General features: G+C 32.9%; 8 protein-coding genes across 11 annotated transcripts; 3 read left to right on the top strand and 5 right to left on the bottom strand.

Moving 5' to 3' along the window:
• Window positions 1-107: 107 nt before the first annotated feature.
• Window positions 108-893, bottom strand: LOC121129493 (thymocyte nuclear protein 1-like). The gene is given in 2 exon segments (XM_040725219.2): window positions 108-446; window positions 448-893. Coding segments are annotated over 2 exon segments (612 nt in total). The 5' UTR covers window positions 823-893; the 3' UTR covers window positions 108-209.
• An 822-nt stretch (window positions 894-1,715) lies between these two features.
• On the bottom strand, window positions 1,716-2,678 carry EMC7 (ER membrane protein complex subunit 7). Its single transcript, XM_040725177.2, is given in 3 exon segments — window positions 1,716-2,014; window positions 2,016-2,180; window positions 2,253-2,678. Coding segments are annotated over 3 exon segments (705 nt in total). The 5' UTR covers window positions 2,634-2,678; the 3' UTR covers window positions 1,716-1,855.
• A 483-nt stretch (window positions 2,679-3,161) lies between these two features.
• Sse (extra spindle pole bodies like 1, separase) lies at window positions 3,162-5,113 on the top strand. The gene is made up of 2 exons (XM_040725119.2): window positions 3,162-3,615; window positions 3,669-5,113. The coding sequence occupies exons 1-2, from the start codon at window positions 3,315-3,317 to the stop codon at window positions 5,054-5,056; spliced, it is 1,689 nt and encodes a 562-aa protein (XP_040581053.1). The 5' UTR covers window positions 3,162-3,314; the 3' UTR covers window positions 5,057-5,113.
• A 2,607-nt stretch (window positions 5,114-7,720) lies between these two features.
• LOC121129415 (uncharacterized) lies at window positions 7,721-9,101 on the bottom strand. Of its 2 annotated transcripts, none has more exons than XM_040725141.2 (3): window positions 8,970-9,101; window positions 8,457-8,878; window positions 7,721-8,388 (listed from the first exon to the last, which is right to left on the bottom strand). In XM_040725141.2, the coding sequence occupies exons 2-3, from the start codon at window positions 8,867-8,869 to the stop codon at window positions 7,797-7,799; spliced, it is 1,005 nt and encodes a 334-aa protein (XP_040581075.1). In that variant the 5' UTR covers window positions 8,870-8,878; window positions 8,970-9,101; the 3' UTR covers window positions 7,721-7,796. The 2 variants fall into 2 exon arrangements, with proteins under 2 accessions (XP_040581075.1, XP_040581081.1); XM_040725147.2 differs by having other exon boundaries at window positions 8,936-9,062.
• A 188-nt stretch (window positions 9,102-9,289) lies between these two features.
• LOC139904700 (calcium and integrin-binding protein 1-like) lies at window positions 9,290-10,713 on the bottom strand. The gene is made up of 3 exons (XM_071893294.1): window positions 10,684-10,713; window positions 10,028-10,606; window positions 9,290-9,961 (listed from the first exon to the last, which is right to left on the bottom strand). The coding sequence occupies exons 2-3, from the start codon at window positions 10,327-10,329 to the stop codon at window positions 9,688-9,690; spliced, it is 576 nt and encodes a 191-aa protein (XP_071749395.1). The 5' UTR covers window positions 10,330-10,606; window positions 10,684-10,713; the 3' UTR covers window positions 9,290-9,687.
• Window positions 10,714-10,842: 129 nt separating this feature from the next.
• LOC139907141 (uncharacterized) lies at window positions 10,843-11,988 on the top strand. 2 transcript variants are annotated; one of them, XM_071893289.1, is made up of 2 exons: window positions 10,843-10,980; window positions 11,083-11,988. In XM_071893289.1, the coding sequence occupies exon 2, from the start codon at window positions 11,095-11,097 to the stop codon at window positions 11,836-11,838; it is 744 nt and encodes a 247-aa protein (XP_071749390.1). In that variant the 5' UTR covers window positions 10,843-10,980; window positions 11,083-11,094; the 3' UTR covers window positions 11,839-11,988. The 2 variants fall into 2 exon arrangements, with proteins under 2 accessions (XP_071749390.1, XP_071749391.1); XM_071893290.1 differs by having other exon boundaries at window positions 10,905-11,019.
• LOC121129404 (uncharacterized) lies at window positions 11,940-14,659 on the top strand. 2 transcript variants are annotated; one of them, XM_071893284.1, is made up of 6 exons: window positions 11,999-12,144; window positions 12,201-12,284; window positions 12,350-12,752; window positions 12,822-13,256; window positions 13,323-13,551; window positions 13,637-14,659. In XM_071893284.1, the coding sequence occupies exons 1-6, from the start codon at window positions 12,113-12,115 to the stop codon at window positions 13,798-13,800; spliced, it is 1,347 nt and encodes a 448-aa protein (XP_071749385.1). In that variant the 5' UTR covers window positions 11,999-12,112; the 3' UTR covers window positions 13,801-14,659. The 2 variants fall into 2 exon arrangements, with proteins under 2 accessions (XP_040581064.1, XP_071749385.1); XM_040725130.2 differs by having other exon boundaries at window positions 11,940-12,284.
• Ip259 (NSA2 ribosome biogenesis factor-like IP259) lies at window positions 13,711-14,696 on the bottom strand. The gene has a single exon (XM_040725166.2). It carries the CDS (start codon window positions 14,618-14,620, stop codon window positions 13,832-13,834), a length of 789 nt encoding a protein of 262 aa, XP_040581100.1. The 5' UTR covers window positions 14,621-14,696; the 3' UTR covers window positions 13,711-13,831.
• Between the last annotated feature and the right edge of the window lie 2,060 nt (window positions 14,697-16,756).

Below are 16,756 nucleotides of genomic sequence, written 5' to 3'. Positions count from 1 at the left end.
AAGAAATTGAAAATTTTCTCCTTGTACTTGAAAAGGATAAGGAAAAAAAAAAGAAACAGGCTAAAATTCTTAATATTCAGCTCAAAAAGTCATCAAATTATCAGGAATAAATCTAAAAATGAGGTTTTTTAATATCAAAAATAGCTATAAATAAAAATATTTCTACGTTGTTTTTTTTTTAATTACATTATAAATAATATAATAAAGACTCAAAGTATATCGAGAGATTCATCATTTTCCAAGTCTATAATAAAATCAAATTCCTCCTCAGTTAGAGGTTGTACACTCAAACGAGCCTTGGTAAAGAGTGCAAGGCCTGACAATGGTCCGTTACCCTTTGACTTATGATTTAAATGGAGTTCCTTTAATTTAGGCAAAGGAATGTAGCGTTTGAGATGTCGAACATACTGCACATCCACCATGTCCCATGTGGGACTATCTTTTTTTACTTCTTGGATCATAATGTGGGTCTTTGGAATCAAACTGTGTGTGATCTGGGTAAGCCTCTTTGACGACGTTAACTAGACCCACAATCCCAGGGACCTTAGTATTACTATGATAGAAAAATCCTCTTTGATCCACTTTCATACGACGCATCCAATTCCTAGCAGAATAATTACGAACTCCATCCCAACAAGCAATTCCGTTAGGCTCCTTTTTAAGATCATCAATCCCAAATTTCATGTCCACGCCTTTCTCTATCCTAGAATCGGGCTCTGACTTGAAGAGCCAGCTCTTGTATTCAGATTCTAAATTGATTTCCTTTATCGATTTTGCTTCATTCTTTCGGGAAGTTACTTTCTGTTTCTTGGATTTGGGCATTTCTAGCAGTAGATAGCTCGATCGGGGATTTAAAAAAAATGGTACTCTAAGAGAACGCCATCTATGAATAGGATGTTTTATATGCTCATAATTCTGCAAAATAAATTCTTTAACTTTTGATCACCATTTTCCATCCCACAAGTATGTGTAATTTTCCCAAGATAACTTAATGAACATCTCTTGTAGGGTATTGAATGATTCATTTGAAATAAAGCTTTAATTTGAAGGAATATTATTAATATTAGTTATTAAAAAAACAAAAAGATTAAAGTATCGATTAATTATTTACTCAATATGATCATTGATAAGGATACAAGGGGGTCCGCCGATGCGGCTCGACCATCCCCTTCAAAAAAAAATCCAGTTTGTCTTAACTATTTATTTTCTTAATTTAATTCAAGAGCCCCTGTAGCACTTTTTTTATCTGCAGGCTGCAACCCATTGCTCCATTACCAAAATCGATGTTACCTCTTCGGTACGGATACTGAAATCTTTTATTTATTATCGATATATACAGATATTAATATTCGTCCCTTTTTTTTAGATATGGTTTTTTTTTTTTGCAATTGCTCCATCACTTGAAGGCTTTTCATTATCATGAAGGAAACAAAATAATATAATATATTAAGTATGTATTCGAAAATCCAAAGCATATTTTGCTTATTACTCAAGTTCATATTTTATGAATAATACCAGAAAATATAATAACTATGGAGTCAAGCAAGTTTGTATAGAATTACGGAGTTCCACTGCAATTACATTATTATAAGTTATTACTTCTCTTTGATAGACTTACTTAAGCCCATAACTAATAAATTTTAATGTAATCAATCCCATCTAATATACCTAAAGAATTCATCAAGGACTTCAAAAAAAAAAAAAAAAAAAAGGAATATGGGGAAACATCCAAATGTGAGTTTTTATTCAAAGAGATAATAATAATAAGTTAAATGTTATAAGAAGAGAAAAGGTATGATTTAAACTTTCAACAAACAAAAAAGAATTGCATTTACTACGACTAAATTATAAAAGATCATCGTTCAGTCCGGCGAGTAACGGGTTTCAGTTTCTTTTTGGATCTTTCTGATGGATTAGAGGAGCCTGCACCAAAGAAATTAGCCATTAGTTCACTAAACTCCGGCATTTGATTTTGAACATTCATATTTTGCTGCATTTGCTCCATTTCTTTTTTTCGTTTCGGGATCAATCATCAACTTGGGGAGAACAGTAATGAGAAGAAGAGGAAGGACCATCATTAGAATCATGGGATTCATAAGAACATCCGTCCATTTCCATTGCTCTCGTTTCTCAAAGTAATTGATTCTCCCAGCGGGTTTCATTCTTAAGGGGTATTGGATCTATAATGAATAATTATAATGTATAAATCCTCAAATATAACTGACACTTATGAGTGACTCTATTTGGAATACCTGATTCACTTGAGAGGGCTGCAAGTTGTTGACTTTTCTTGCACGGATCTTCCCTTTAGAGTTGATGTCCACACGAGCAGAAGGATAGGAATAGTCTGGATGAAGTACTTCTACGAGATAGGATCCTGGACTAAGGCCTTGTATAACAAAGGAATTGTCAGATTTAAGGAATCCTCGATGAAAGTCCCCTCCATCAATGAGGATTCGACAACGAGAGTACCAGAGAGGATCCGTTCCATCCGGCGATGTTACTTTACCCTCGATTTTGTAAATGTTTTCACTCTCAGCGACAACCGAGCTGGAGGAACTCTCTCCATAAACTCCATAACGGGAGTGAATGAGGAGAAAGAGTGTGGGGAGGAGGATTGCGGATGGTGTCATTTTTTGTATCGAATTTTTATCATAAATAAAATAATCACTTGACAGCTTGGTTCCTATGACGTCATATCGAACAAACGTTGCATTTCATTCATTAATATATATTCATTAATTCATATAATTAATACATTACAGCATTAAATAAATTGATAAACATCAGACACTGAACCTATTATAAAGAAATAATATATATATGTACCTATATATAATTAATTAATCATTTAATTGAAGAAAATAAATACAAGCAGACAATGCATATCAACTGGAGGAGTTTATTTTTACGCACATTTTCCCTTCTCTAACCATAATAATTAATGCACAACATAATAGGTACTTGGAAAATTTATTAAAAAAATTCCTTTAATAAATGAATGTTTAACTCATGGCCCATGGGTTATTAATTATTATTTACTTAAATAACTCCCTGAACTATTTTGTTTATTAAATAAATAGTTACAGAAGCTGCGTGAGTGAGTTGGATGGATGGCCAGTGAGAAAATAAGACTTGAAAAATGGGTTCTTATCTTCTATTGGCTGTTAAAGATTTTGATACGCGCGCCCACCATTTAAATTCGTTTATTTTTCACATGTATGGCGCTTGACTTTTGGATGTCATTACGACTAATTAGTAATTTACATTTAATATTCATTATTAATCCTCATTAAGTTGCGGGGAAATCAAAAATGGAGAGGACTATTTGGGATCTATGCATTCAAGGACTGGAGGCTCAATCGGATTACCCTTATGAAGAGACCACTGGAATCTTTGACAACTCTATTTCTTACCCTTTTCGTTTTTTGGAGGCCCCAATGCATATCCTTGCTGAAAAAGACCTAAGAAATGGAGACCCCGAAAAAGCAGCTCTCAGGAAATTTATGAATCAGAATCGGACTCTTCATTTCTTGGCTGAAATGCAGTACTTGAGGCAAAAGACTCCAGGATTTCAAAGAAACGATGAGGATAAGGATTTGTTTGTGGACTCAGGTAAATACTCCATCATTTCATAGCTCTTTCATCTCTTTCACTTTTTATTGCAGAGGACGAAAAGGAAGAGACAGAGTTCCAGGCTCAACAAGTTAAAATCCTCAATATGTACATGTCAGAGCTCAAGGACAAGATCCAAAGCTTACCTCCCAATTGGCGCATTCTTCAAATCAACACAAACATGTCTCGAAATTCCAGGTTTTCCTCTCATAAAGGAGACGAACTTAAAGAGGATTTAAATCCACAACTTTTCTTGTCGAGAGCATCTTCTGCTGAAGGACTGGATGTCCTTCACCTACCTCCGCCCCTTCATGACAAGGAGGCAAGCTCAAATCTTCTTCAAGAACTTCAAAAAATCATTCATCTCCATACGTCTATGTATCAAGCCACTAATAAAGGATTCACGAAAAAGGAATTTGCTGAAACAAAGAATAATATTGAGGATCGCATTGTATCATTAATTGAAACAATGCAACGACAATGGTTGCGTCATGGTGCCGCCTGGATGCTCGGCAGAGCTTTAGACTCTGAACGTAATGAACTTTTATTAAGAACCTGTAAGGAAATCTTGGGAAAGGATGCTGACAGCAAAAAAGTAACTCGATTGTTCTTATTGCTGGATGCTGCACATCAGTTAACGGATGAAAATATTTGTCTTGGTCTTATTGATATAGGTTTAAAGCAGGCTCTTCCACATGTACTTCAATTTCGGAAAAATAATTATGTCACTCAAGACATTAAAAGACATCCTATTATTCTCATTTTAGATCCTGATATACAACAACTCCCATGGGATGCACTCCCCATTCTTGTCAACAATCCCGTCTCCAGAGTTCCATCCATTCATTTTCTTTTAGTTTTATATGAAAAACACAGACATTCCAAGGACTCTGTCCTTCATTCAAAACCACACTCGAATGATGTTTACTATGTATTGAATCCAGACCAAAACTTGGGAAGGACTCAAGAACGGTTGGAAACCTTCTTTCAGGAGTTAGGATTGCAGGGCTCAGCTGGGGCACATCCCTCACTTCCGGAATTAGAAAATGTTTTGTCCTCTAAAGAGGGGTTCATGTATTGTGGACATGGATCATCTCTCAAAAACTTACCATTTCAGAAATTGGAATCGTTAAATGTGAGAGCCATGCCTCTTTTATTGGGTTGTAAGTCAGGTAAACTGGAAAGAATTGGACGTCGATATGATCCAATGGGTACAGCTAACTCTTACATGATTGCAACTGCTCCTGCTATGTTGGGATTTTTATGGAGTATCACAGATAAAGATGTCGATGAATGGACTGCATCCTTTTTAAGATTTTGGCTTGATGATTCAAATCGTTCCCTTGGGCTTGTAGATGCTGTAGCCTTAAAAAAGTCAGATTTTTCTCGTTTTATTAATGGAGCTTCAACTGTGATATATGGATTACCCTTAATTAATTAATCCAACATAATAATTTCATAAATATTTAGATATATCCATTAAACACTGTTAAGTTTATGTATTTCTTCAATTTTTAACGATCATGTGTCATTCCATATCTATTCATCAGACGATCTAAAAAAATTGGTTCATTTTTAGACCATTTGCTTAAACTAATACGACTAGATTCTATGCATAAATTTTAAACAAATATCTTCATTAACAACAGCGATATCTGCGTTTAAAAATAGGAAAATTTAAGTTTGAGATCATGAGTAAAAATTCCCTCTTCCATTCAAATGTTGAAGTAGCTAACACAATTAACATTTAATTATGTCAGGAAATCTCGCCATAGGAAAAGTTGCCTGGGATTACTACTACTAACTTTGTGGAAAACTTGTCTTTAAAATTTGCCTTTTTAAAAGGTTGCTGTAATGAAAATTTGCCTTCTTTTATTCAATAGTTGCGGTAATGCACGGAGTAATTAGGCATCGGCTAAAAGATAGATTTTTCTTTAATAATATAGAATAATTTCTAAGGGTTACTCTCCGTTTTATATTAGCACACTCGCAAGTAACTACTTATTTCAGACAATTCATATTGAATGTTCTCTCCTCATGAATGAAAGAATAATAATAAGAGTTTGAGAAAAAATAATTGATATTTTGAGGTGAGTGATGAGTACTTAAGTCTTAAGAGCGCTCACTTATAAAACAAACAAAAAATGTATAGCTACGCCTTTAATAAATATGACATTAATACAGTAGAACTAGTTAATGTCTACTATTTAACATAGTAAGCGTTTATATTTATTCAAATCTTAACGAAGACTGAAGATGCACATTAGTAATATTTGTGAATGAATAACCATAAGAGAACCAAAAACAAACAGAAACAGTGCTCTTGTTAACTTATATCAGGGAGCACAATATACATGTAGAGTAGGGTAGGCCAAAAGTGGATTTTCAGGACCCATAGAAAAACGGCTTGTAACATGTGAAACTTTGCCAATCGTAACCTTTGTTCTAATTTCATTTTCTTTTGCATTTAAAAATTAAATAGAATTGAGTACAGATCTAAAATATTTATATCAAATACATCATGTTACATCGGAAGGGCATGTTTCGGATTATATTGCTTTTAAAATCATGCAAGATGACTTACTACTACTGCCAATAAGATTCTATGACTGCATGTTTCTGAAGAAAGTTATTCTGATAACTTTGTCTGTCTGGTAAATTTTGTAATCTTTGTCTATACTCCCATGTGGTTCACCATAAAGAAGAGTTCATTTGTAAAAGATGGGTTAAGGCATATATTTCAAGCAATATAACTGATTAAAAATCAAGAAAAAAAGAGTTCTAAAAATTGATCTACTATTATACAAAGAAATGCTCATTTTTCTCATTCAGAAAATGTTTTAATTACTGTCGAATAAGAAGGTTAAAAATATGACAAAAGCATCATCAAAATATTACAACGACGTGACAAGAGATTGTTATATATTTCCATGATTTGCATCAAGGGACATTATATCTTCGTTTGAGTCTAAAAAAAGACTATGTTTTTCAGTGTTTATGTTTATCGTAATTACATTTTTTGTTGTATATAATCGTTTATTTAAATATTGTTACATATACTATATATCAATTGGATATATTATTGTGTAATTGGAATTAAATAAAATTCCAAATATTAGTGTTACTTACATACATTGATAAGTTATTATTATTAATTTTCATATGGGGAAAATGTACGAATAATAAGTTTAATTTGATGTATTCTCATGAAAAGAGCTGATGTTATGTCTAGTTTTACATTGAGTGGGTCCTTAAATTAAGATAAAATATATGGCTCCTATATTTTATGTAAAAACATTGGGCCTAGGGCAAGTGTCCCTGAAAACCAACACTCGTAGTAATTGTTGTTAAAAAAGAACTAAAATTCTGCTCGTCATAACAAATACTATATAAAGTCAGAAAAACATTCCCTTTCGGATTTATTTGGTGGTGCTTTTTTGATTCATTTCAGTTGTTGTTCATCTTGTTATATATCTTATATTTCACATATTATAGCTATAAATCAAATTTATATTTATAGTCTACACTCAAATGACTCAATAGTACTTTGCTAGGCTATAAAATATATTATAATAAAATTATGTATTATAGTCGGTGACATTCAAAATACTGGAGTCGGAGTCGGACATTTTATATAACGACTTCGCAGCCCTGATTGGCATAACTCCGAAGACACCGTCCTGAAGGATACTATAGAATAAAAGAATTGACATTTTGCTTTATCTTTTATTTAAATATAATTTGCCAAATGTTACTTTGAACATCATTATCGGTTTATAACTGAGTTTGTAATACTTCTCTAGAGTATATCACACGCAAAATATTTTTTATTGAAAGGCTCTCGTAGGCTATACCTAAGTTATTTTTAAAGTACTATTTATTTGATTTAAGTTTAATTTCAAAAGGGAAAAATATATACTTTTATAGATATTAAACATTTTCCGGTCAATATAATTTTGTTATTCAACAATTGTCTTTTCCAATTTTTTTTTTAATTTGACGACATAGTTTTCCCTTTCCCTCTTTTAAAACAAGGTGATAATTCTATTTCATTTGAAATAATAAAAAAATGTAATCCACACTAATTTTTGATTACATGAACGGGTTACATATGAGAAAATTTTTATTTCAAAAATAAATGGGAGTTTAGTTTTTCACAGGAAACAACCTAGTAAAATAAATTAACGGGCTCTTTGGGATACGGCTCGATATCGTGCCCTTCGTACGTGAATGCAGATTGCGCACAATCCGATCAGTAAAAGCAAAATGAGAATAGCAATTACAATAAATGCAATAAATAGTCCATCTGACCAGAGACTGTCTGAGTCGACATTTCCGTAATCATTAGAGTTAGCTTTCATTTCAGTTATTTCACCAGCAGTGTTGATGATTTGAATACCAATGTTCTTCATGCAACAAGTAACTCTGATGTCAACTCTTTGTCTTTCTTTAGTTCCTATGGGGTAGTTGACCATTTTGTAGTGGACAGGATCTTCTTCTCCACCAAAGTTCGTAGAGGTTGCTAGAATTTCTGGTCTAACTATTCCAACATTTTCATCATGCATGTATACAGTTAAACTCCAATTCTCATACTGACATTGCTCTTCACCGACAGTGGACTGGCATGTTTCATCTGAAGACTGTGCCTGATAATGAATTGAGCCAACGGGTTGATAATATTCGGAAGAGCTCCCTGATGTGATGGTATATTCGATGGAAACACTCGCTTTATCAACATTGACATGTCCACTCTGAGGTCTATATTCTTTATATCTGAAATTATGGGTTTATACTTATTTTCATAACATGAATGTTTTTTTTTTTTTTTTGTTTTTAAATACTCTTTATTTGCGGATCTTTTTCGTTCATATCTATCACGAAAGGCATAGAACGTAGTTCGAATTACTGTGCCTTCAAGAGCGGTGTCAGGAACTCTCATTCTGAGTACAGATATTTCTTGTCTCATATTTGTAGTCAAAAAGGAGGTATCAGGATCCATTACGTCACCCAAGAAACCATCCTCACTCTCTTGATGAATATGAAAGTTACTTGCACCACCGACATTGATTAAAAGTAACTTTAAGTTCAGCGTTGTTCCAGGAGGACCACGTAAAATAGGATGAGAGGATAACTTTAGACGAACTCTGTCATCACTATTTATGTAGATAGTAGTCGATGACTTATCAATGGTCGATACGAAGGTTGCACATTGAATCAGGCATACTATGCAGAATAGTCGAACAGTAAAAGCCATATTTGCTCACTAAAAGTTGGATTTAAAAAATGCATTAAATAAATTTTACGATCCGTAATAACCAACATTCGAATAACGAGAAGAAAAAGGAAAGCCTTACAGGGTCTTGCAGAAATACTTGGAATATTAGTTTACTTCTTTCACCTACGAACGAATTAACTGTTTAGCATTTTTGTAATAATCACTTATTGATAAGGAGAGTCAACAATTGATTTATAGTTATACTAATCAGTGTTGTTATCGAATATAAATGTCCATATCAAAATGATAAGGGTTCTAAATTCTGCTTTATGAATAATATCAAAAGAAAGATTTGTCATACATATACCATTCATGATTAATCAAATTATAACTAGGCATCTTTATCACTAATGACTCATAATTATTGATGAAAATTTAAGAAAGAAAAACCCAATCGTATAGCTACAAAGAAATGATTTATTAAATGCTCAATAACATTAAATTGTGTAAAATGATTAACACGACAAGAGTTGAATACATTAAAATAGGTATAAATTGAACACTTATTCCAAGTTTTTTTTTTTTTTTTTTGTCGTTGTTTTTGGCAGAAGTTGGATTTATATTCAGGTGGCAGTATGCAAAGCATTCCATATGTTAATTATTTATGTACTAGGTAAAATTAATTTTCACAATAAAAGTTAAGAAAACCCGTAAAATATCTATATTTAATTTTTGAATATTTTTTTTTTTTTGGTAGACTGACTTCATTAATAGAAAGTAATTACAAATCCAGACATCAAAACTCTTTGAAGGTTGAACCTCTGACAAAGTCCTTATTTCATTACAGATTTTTTTTTTTAGACAATGCACATTCGAAAAGTGAGTAAGAAATCTGGACACTTTGAAATAGCATGATCAAATTCAGGAAAGGATATGAAGCCATCCTCATCTACATCGACCTCTTTTAGTACATTATCAGTAACTCGCTTCATGTCTTCATCCTTCAAACGTTGTTCATCCGTTGTTACCAAAAGTCGAACAATTTCCTCTAAATCTTTCCTACAGAGAACTCCATCATTGTTAAAATCGTATATTCGAAAAGCATAGGCAGTTTTGACAGAGAGAGTGGCTCTGTAAATAAAATAAAAAATACTTATGAAGTTAAAATATTATAATTATGTATGATAATTAATTTACCTCTCAGAAAAGACGGAGAGCATGTCCAAAAAATCCTCAAAGGATATCTTGCGATCCTTACTTGAACTGAATACCTCACATATCCTTGATCCAAAAGGATTGTATCTCAACTCGGGTATTTTGTCAATGACATCTTCTGCAGGGATTTTGATGTTGCTTGTGTAGTCTCGAGAATTTGATGACACAAGAATTAGGGATTTGAAGAGATCATAAGCTTTAATAATCTCTCTACGTCGAAGGAATGTTAGGAGTTCATATTCTGCTATTTGTTCCTTCTTCAATGAGCTGTTGGATCCTCCCATTCTGATATATTGTCCGATAATAATGACTTAATCAAACTTGAGAAAACCTTTAATATCTAATTACTACGCACGCTCCTTTTAATATTACAAGATTACCATAATGATTAGTTTGACTTTAATATTTTATTTTCACAAGTTGATAATAATATGAATATTAGCGCAGTTTCATCTTAAACAAACAACGGGTTTTTGCAAGACTTTACCCACCCAATCACAAATAAGAGAAAAATAGTTGAAAGTAGTAGGAGAAAGGCCTTTTTGAGAAATTTTCATCAGCCTTTGTTCATGTAATAATAATATAAATATTAATCAAATGAAAGGTTGAGTGAATAAATATATATAGAAGCATATTACCTTATTGAACTCGCATTTAAAATACATTTTCCTACAAAAATATGATATGTTCTTATCAATTAATTACTCTAATAAAAGGAGAGAGAGAAGATAAATTTGAACCTTAATTTAGTAGATAGTAAAGTATTGATACAATATCTAGATATAAGCAAACGAAGGGTTTCGTGTTAAATAATGGATATGACTTATAGATATCCCTATATAGTAAATAAAAATTAAAACATAAACTGAAACGTCCCATTCCATGATTGATGAATTAAGTATTAATGTGATCATTATAAATAATCAAATAGCTAAGTATGTAATTGTGTAAATGTATTGTTAAATATATTATAGGTATATTTTTACTGTTATATATTCAATTAATACTCATTAATTGTTTGCTCCATCTTTTAAAAGTACTACCGAGTCATGTCCATAACTTGCAATTGGAAGAGTAGCAAATCCCTTCCCTTGGCCATCCTCCCTCCCGGTCAATCCATTGACGAATCTGAGGATGCAGCTGATTTGGATTCCCTAGTAGAACTCATACCCCTTCCAAATATTACCAACCTAGAATTCATAATTCAATGCAAACACCGAAATGCTCCCAAAATGGATGAAATTTACATCGTATCTGTGGGAATTAGAAAAGTCGAGTGTTTTGCAGAGTCTGGAGAATATTTATACACAATAAGTGGACAATCCGTCATAGCAGATCCTGAATTTCATATTGAGTCCCTAAGAATTCCATGCCACGGATCTCAATTCCTCAAAATCAAGGCATTTACTCATCATGAACCTTCCAAACCAATTTACATACTTAATATCCAGGTATCTACTATCTCAGTAAAGAATAATCAGATCCTGCCAGAAAGTCCCTTCTCAAATTTTGATATTGATCATGTGAATAGACTCTTAAAAAAACAGGATTTGTCGAAAAATGCAGAGGAATTCAAAAATATGTTCGAGACTTTTCAATCTCAAAAGGCTAGTTCCATGATGGGAGGAGGATCCCTTCCTCCTCCTCTTCCCTTCCTCAATCAAAATCCTACTCACTGCAAATGCAATCAAGAACTGGAGAAGATGATTATGAAGAGAATTGAGAGCATGGAGAAACGGACTGAGGAGAAATTGGATAAAATATTAAATTTGCTTGAAAAAAGAGAGTTGTGACCCTTGGTTGTTTGTTGGTACTTTAAATTTATGATTCATTATAATTTATTTCGTAAGAGATATCATATTATGTATAAAAAATATTAGTAATATTTTCAAAATATGTACTTTTGGCTGTGAATATACAAATAGAAAGCTCTAAAATATTTACATCATCTTGAACCCATTTCTTTATTATTTCCTAATTTGTAAAACACTCGAATCGTAATGGAAGAAATATCTCCACATAAAAAAAGTTCCCCTGCTCTTGCTCGAGAAGTTGTGGCGGTAATGAATGATGAATGCCATCCTCTTAATGTTTCTCCAGTACAGGCAAATGTAAAATTAGTTAAAAGCAGGGGATTTGAAAACTGTGATTCCAGAAGCCTTGTGGACCTCGAAAGCTATCCTTGTCGTCACAATTCTGAAAAACTCATTCGAAATCGTGAGAGGGCAAAATCCCCCAGGTTTGAACTCATTAAGTATTAATTATCTAAATTTAGTCGATTTATTAACATATTCTATACATAAGTGTAAGATTCAGTAGAGTGGCTGAAAATCGTCACACTCACTCACGAAGTATTCAACATGTGAATGATATTTGTAAGCAGAGGTACAATAATGCCTTCACGACAAATTCTTCAGTGTCACAAAGTCCTACAACACAAAATAATGTTCTCATCACTACTACAGCAACAGCTTCGGAGACGAGCTCGGCTTTACAACCAGTTCAAATGATTTTTCACTCTCAGAAAAAGAAAATGATTCGAATATCAGACACAGGGTTGCAACAAAGTGAGGAGGATCTGATTCTCAATTTTACAAGAAAACAAGAATTCTCCGAAATGAACCCTGTGAGGTTGAAGAAGGAGGAGACCATTTTGAAAAACATAAAGAAAAGAGAAATGTTGGACAAGATACAAACAGACTCGAAGGTAGTTATTAACTCTGAGGATAGTATGACTAATGAGCTATCAAAATTATATTGTAATGAATTGTTGTAGTCCTTAGCTAGAGAAAAGGAAGAGAAGAACAAAATTAAGGAGAACATCGAAACTTCGAGGACAAAAAAGTTATTGATGGCAACAGCTACAACCTCATCTATGTACACATGTTCTCCACCATCGCCCATGCTTAACACTCTAGTATCACCTCCACATGGAGGACGCACTGTCACATTTTCCCGTGAAATAAGCCCCCTTGCATTGGAGAAGAAAAAGGATGACTGCATAGATCGAAAGGAAATGTTCAAACGATGGCATAATGGAATAATTAAGCGAATATGTGAAACATACAGTCTGAGTATGAGGAATTTCTCGAGACATAGAGCGGAGTATCAACCCCAGTACGACCAAAGTCAGTTTGTCATAGATTGTCTTTCAGAACAAAACATGTATCGTGAGCGGCACCAAGTCCAACAACTAGAGCTTGATCTTAACGTAAACCTTTATTTCACCAGATTTAGATGAATATATGTATTATAAGTATAAATTTATTTTTACCAGCTCTGTGCTAAAGCTCAAGACTGGGCCAATATCCTAGCACATGAGGATAAGTGCTATCATAAGAATTCTCCAACATATGGAGAGAACATCTTCATCTGGCCCTTACAAATTGTTCAAGGACGAAAGCTCTCATTTCATGTAAGTGGAAAAGACGTTGCCACAGTCTGGTACAAAAAAGGAGCGAACTATGATTTTGACAAGAACTGGAGAATTCTACACACCCAGGCAGGTAATAAATATTAATCTATAATTATGTCCGATAACTAAGTGAGATTCGTATTTGATTCTATATAATGAAATTGTCATGATTCAAGGGCAATTTTCACAAATGATATGGAAGGGCTCCTCTCATTTTGGATGTGGAAAGGCACAATCAAAGAGAAACAAATTAATTGTGGTGGGTTTTTATTATCCAAGGGGCAATATAAAGTCTCAATTTCATGAAAATGTACTTCTTCCAACTCAAGAATCAGAATAAAAGTTATTAAAATATTTTATAGTTATCAAATTTATTTATTAACAAGAAGAACGCCGTTGACACATCCATCATTTTCGGGGTTGTTAGTGATTTGGGCATACTTTCCCCAAACGACTTTACCTCCCGCCGTTACAAGACCCAATTCCGAGATATTTACTTCAATGATGGTACCTTTGGTGAGTACACCAAGAGAGGTGTACATGGAGGATGATGGATTCCGTTTAACGTTGATGATGGGTAGATAGAAAGTAGTTTTGAGTTCTGGATGTGAAACGTGGGCCTTTTTGAATCGAAGACCCGTAGGACGAATGAAACGTTCAAATTTAGGAGGTTTACGTGTGAAGTTTTCAGGAACGAATGTTGCTTTCGTAACCATCCGTTTCCATCCAGCTTTTTTCCTCTTTCCAGAAGAAAGAGGACGGAAGACTTCATTCTCTGACTGTGCTCGCACCTTTGGAATGGGCACGTCGTATTTTCCAGCTTTTTCAGCTCTCTTCTGCTTAATCTGTTTGGAGAGGGACGTTCCTACAGACTCCTTGTTACGATCTAACAAATATGCAGGCACAGCACCTGGGAATTCTGCCTCCACGTTCTTATTCCCCGTTTTTTTTCTCTTATGAGCCTCAATTGTCTTCTTGATTTGAACCTTTTCCTTGAATCGCTCCTTGTTGTAGAGTTTGGACTTCAAACCTCGGAGCTTCCGCGCTGTGGCTGCTCGCTTCTTGGGCTCACGTGCCTCCTTCTTACGTTTTCTCTCCTCATAATCCAATCGTCGGCCATGTCGCTTTCGAAATAGTTCCATATGCTCATTTTGGGGCATGATTCAATCTCTCCACGTGCTCACCTCAAGAGAATCAAATTGCGATGCACGAAATTATACTTTGCTAGCTAATAATATTTGTTTATTTTTATACGTCATAGCTTAGCTCTGTTTGTTTGGAATTGGTGATGAAGCGGTTCTTCTAGCATATAAAAGAGAGACCGGATGAAGCACGGAGATTGAAATCACAAAAACCTGATTTTTTAAATGGCATGACAAAAAAATCTTAACGCAGTAAAAAAGATATTTCATCCTGATTACAGGAATCAAGTGCACACATACATGCTACAATATTATAGATACAATTATAATAGTAAATATAATAATTTTTAGAGTTAGACACATGCAATGAATTAAAGATACATTTGACAGTTTATTCACTCATCGATTTGCTCCAGTATCACTATGTCTCTTACGTTTCCTATTTTCTAAAACATTAACAGAAGGACTATTTACTTTGAAATTAGTCGTTTTCCAACCTATTGATTCAACCAATTTAAAAATCATCTCATAATTTTACTACAGACATAGGACTTAAAAACAAGGTCCATTGTATATATTAGTCTTCTATCTTTATTGATGTTGAAGAGAGCAAAATTGAACTTATTGGTGTACGAGACAATAGAAGAAATCAATTCCTCAATTTTAGTAATAGTCTCTTTTGGTTCCACATTATAGTCTTCCTACCCAAGAATAACTTTCAAATAAGCTATGTTATTATGAATTGCATCAACAATCCTAACTTTATTTGTCCACACAATCTACAGAAACGTTTACAATGGAATCTACTAATGATTTTGATAGGGATAAAAAGTAATCTCTTGCTCTAAGATATTCTTAATATCTGATAACCTTTTGAGTTGATTGGAATAGTGAAACCCGTGTATTTGTTCATTTAGTCATTCCAATTATTTAAGAAGTCCTTGTTCAAAAATGTAATGAAAATAATAAACTTACACGAACACATCAGCAATTTTAGGGGAAAATAGGTCCTGAGTAGTAGGAATAAGTATTTTTTTGGTTTGAAAATTATTATTTATGTCTTGAAAAATTATTATTTAAGAAATAAGTATTAAAATTTTGTATAACTAAATTATTTTTGATACTCACTACAAAATTAGTTAGTATCATAAATACTCTTTAAAAAATACTTTTCTTAAAATAATCTCATTACTGGACGCACATTCATTACTTATTCCATTCAAACCGCTGCCTGTCGTATTTGTTTATATTTGTTTCATCTTAATATATATTGTATCGGTGGTACTCATTATATCAGTTTAAAAGAATTTTTCTATGTTTTCCACTTTGTCACTATTCCTTTTTTCCCTTGACATTTTTCCCTCACACCAGAAAACCTACGTACTATGAAAAAATAAATTCAAACAAAAAAAAGATAATTTTCATGTTGGAATGACTGAACACCCCAGAAAATCGTTTCCGTTAGGATTTGAAAAAAAATAACGGGAGGTTAAGTGAGGAATCACTCACAAAGTCATGACTCCTTTAATTATCAAATCGGAAATATAAATCTAATTTCCTGAAGAAAATCACTAAACCGTTACATATATTGATTTTATTTGTTATTTGAGATACATTTAGTAAGTATTTTATTGGATAGGTATTTCAAATAAAAAAAAACAATACATTTGCAAATATTAGAAAAGTTTTAGTATATGTATTTTTTCTGTACCTCAAATATGTCTATTCATTTTTGACGAACATAGTCGTTATCCATATTTTGTTAATTGCAAACAAGACGAATATATAGGTCGTCCGTAGTGAAAGTACTAAAAGATCTTTAAGAAAGTTATGTTGATATTGTTTGCATTATGTTTATTTATTATTAAAAAAATATTCCGTTTATTTTTGAAGAATTACATAGATGTTATTATTTTTTTAATTAAAGAGATATTATTCAAAGGTCAGATTAAAGACATTTATTATTAATAGACAAGAACATCTTGATAACCAATTTGATAAATAGTCTAAGTTTTGACATCATAAAGATAAAACGGATTGACATTTGATACTTGCATTGCGTGGATGTAGTTTGATTATTTTTATTTATATGGATTTACAGTTAAGTAAAAAAAGGATTTTATAGTAGTAATGAATTAAAAATATTAACTTTGG

This window comes from Lepeophtheirus salmonis, chromosome 1, assembly GCF_016086655.4.
Source record: "Lepeophtheirus salmonis chromosome 1, UVic_Lsal_1.4, whole genome shotgun sequence".
NCBI lineage: Eukaryota > Metazoa > Arthropoda > Copepoda > Siphonostomatoida > Caligidae > Lepeophtheirus > Lepeophtheirus salmonis.
Note: the sequence above shows the minus strand (reverse complement) of the source record. Positions and strands in the feature narration are given on the sequence as shown.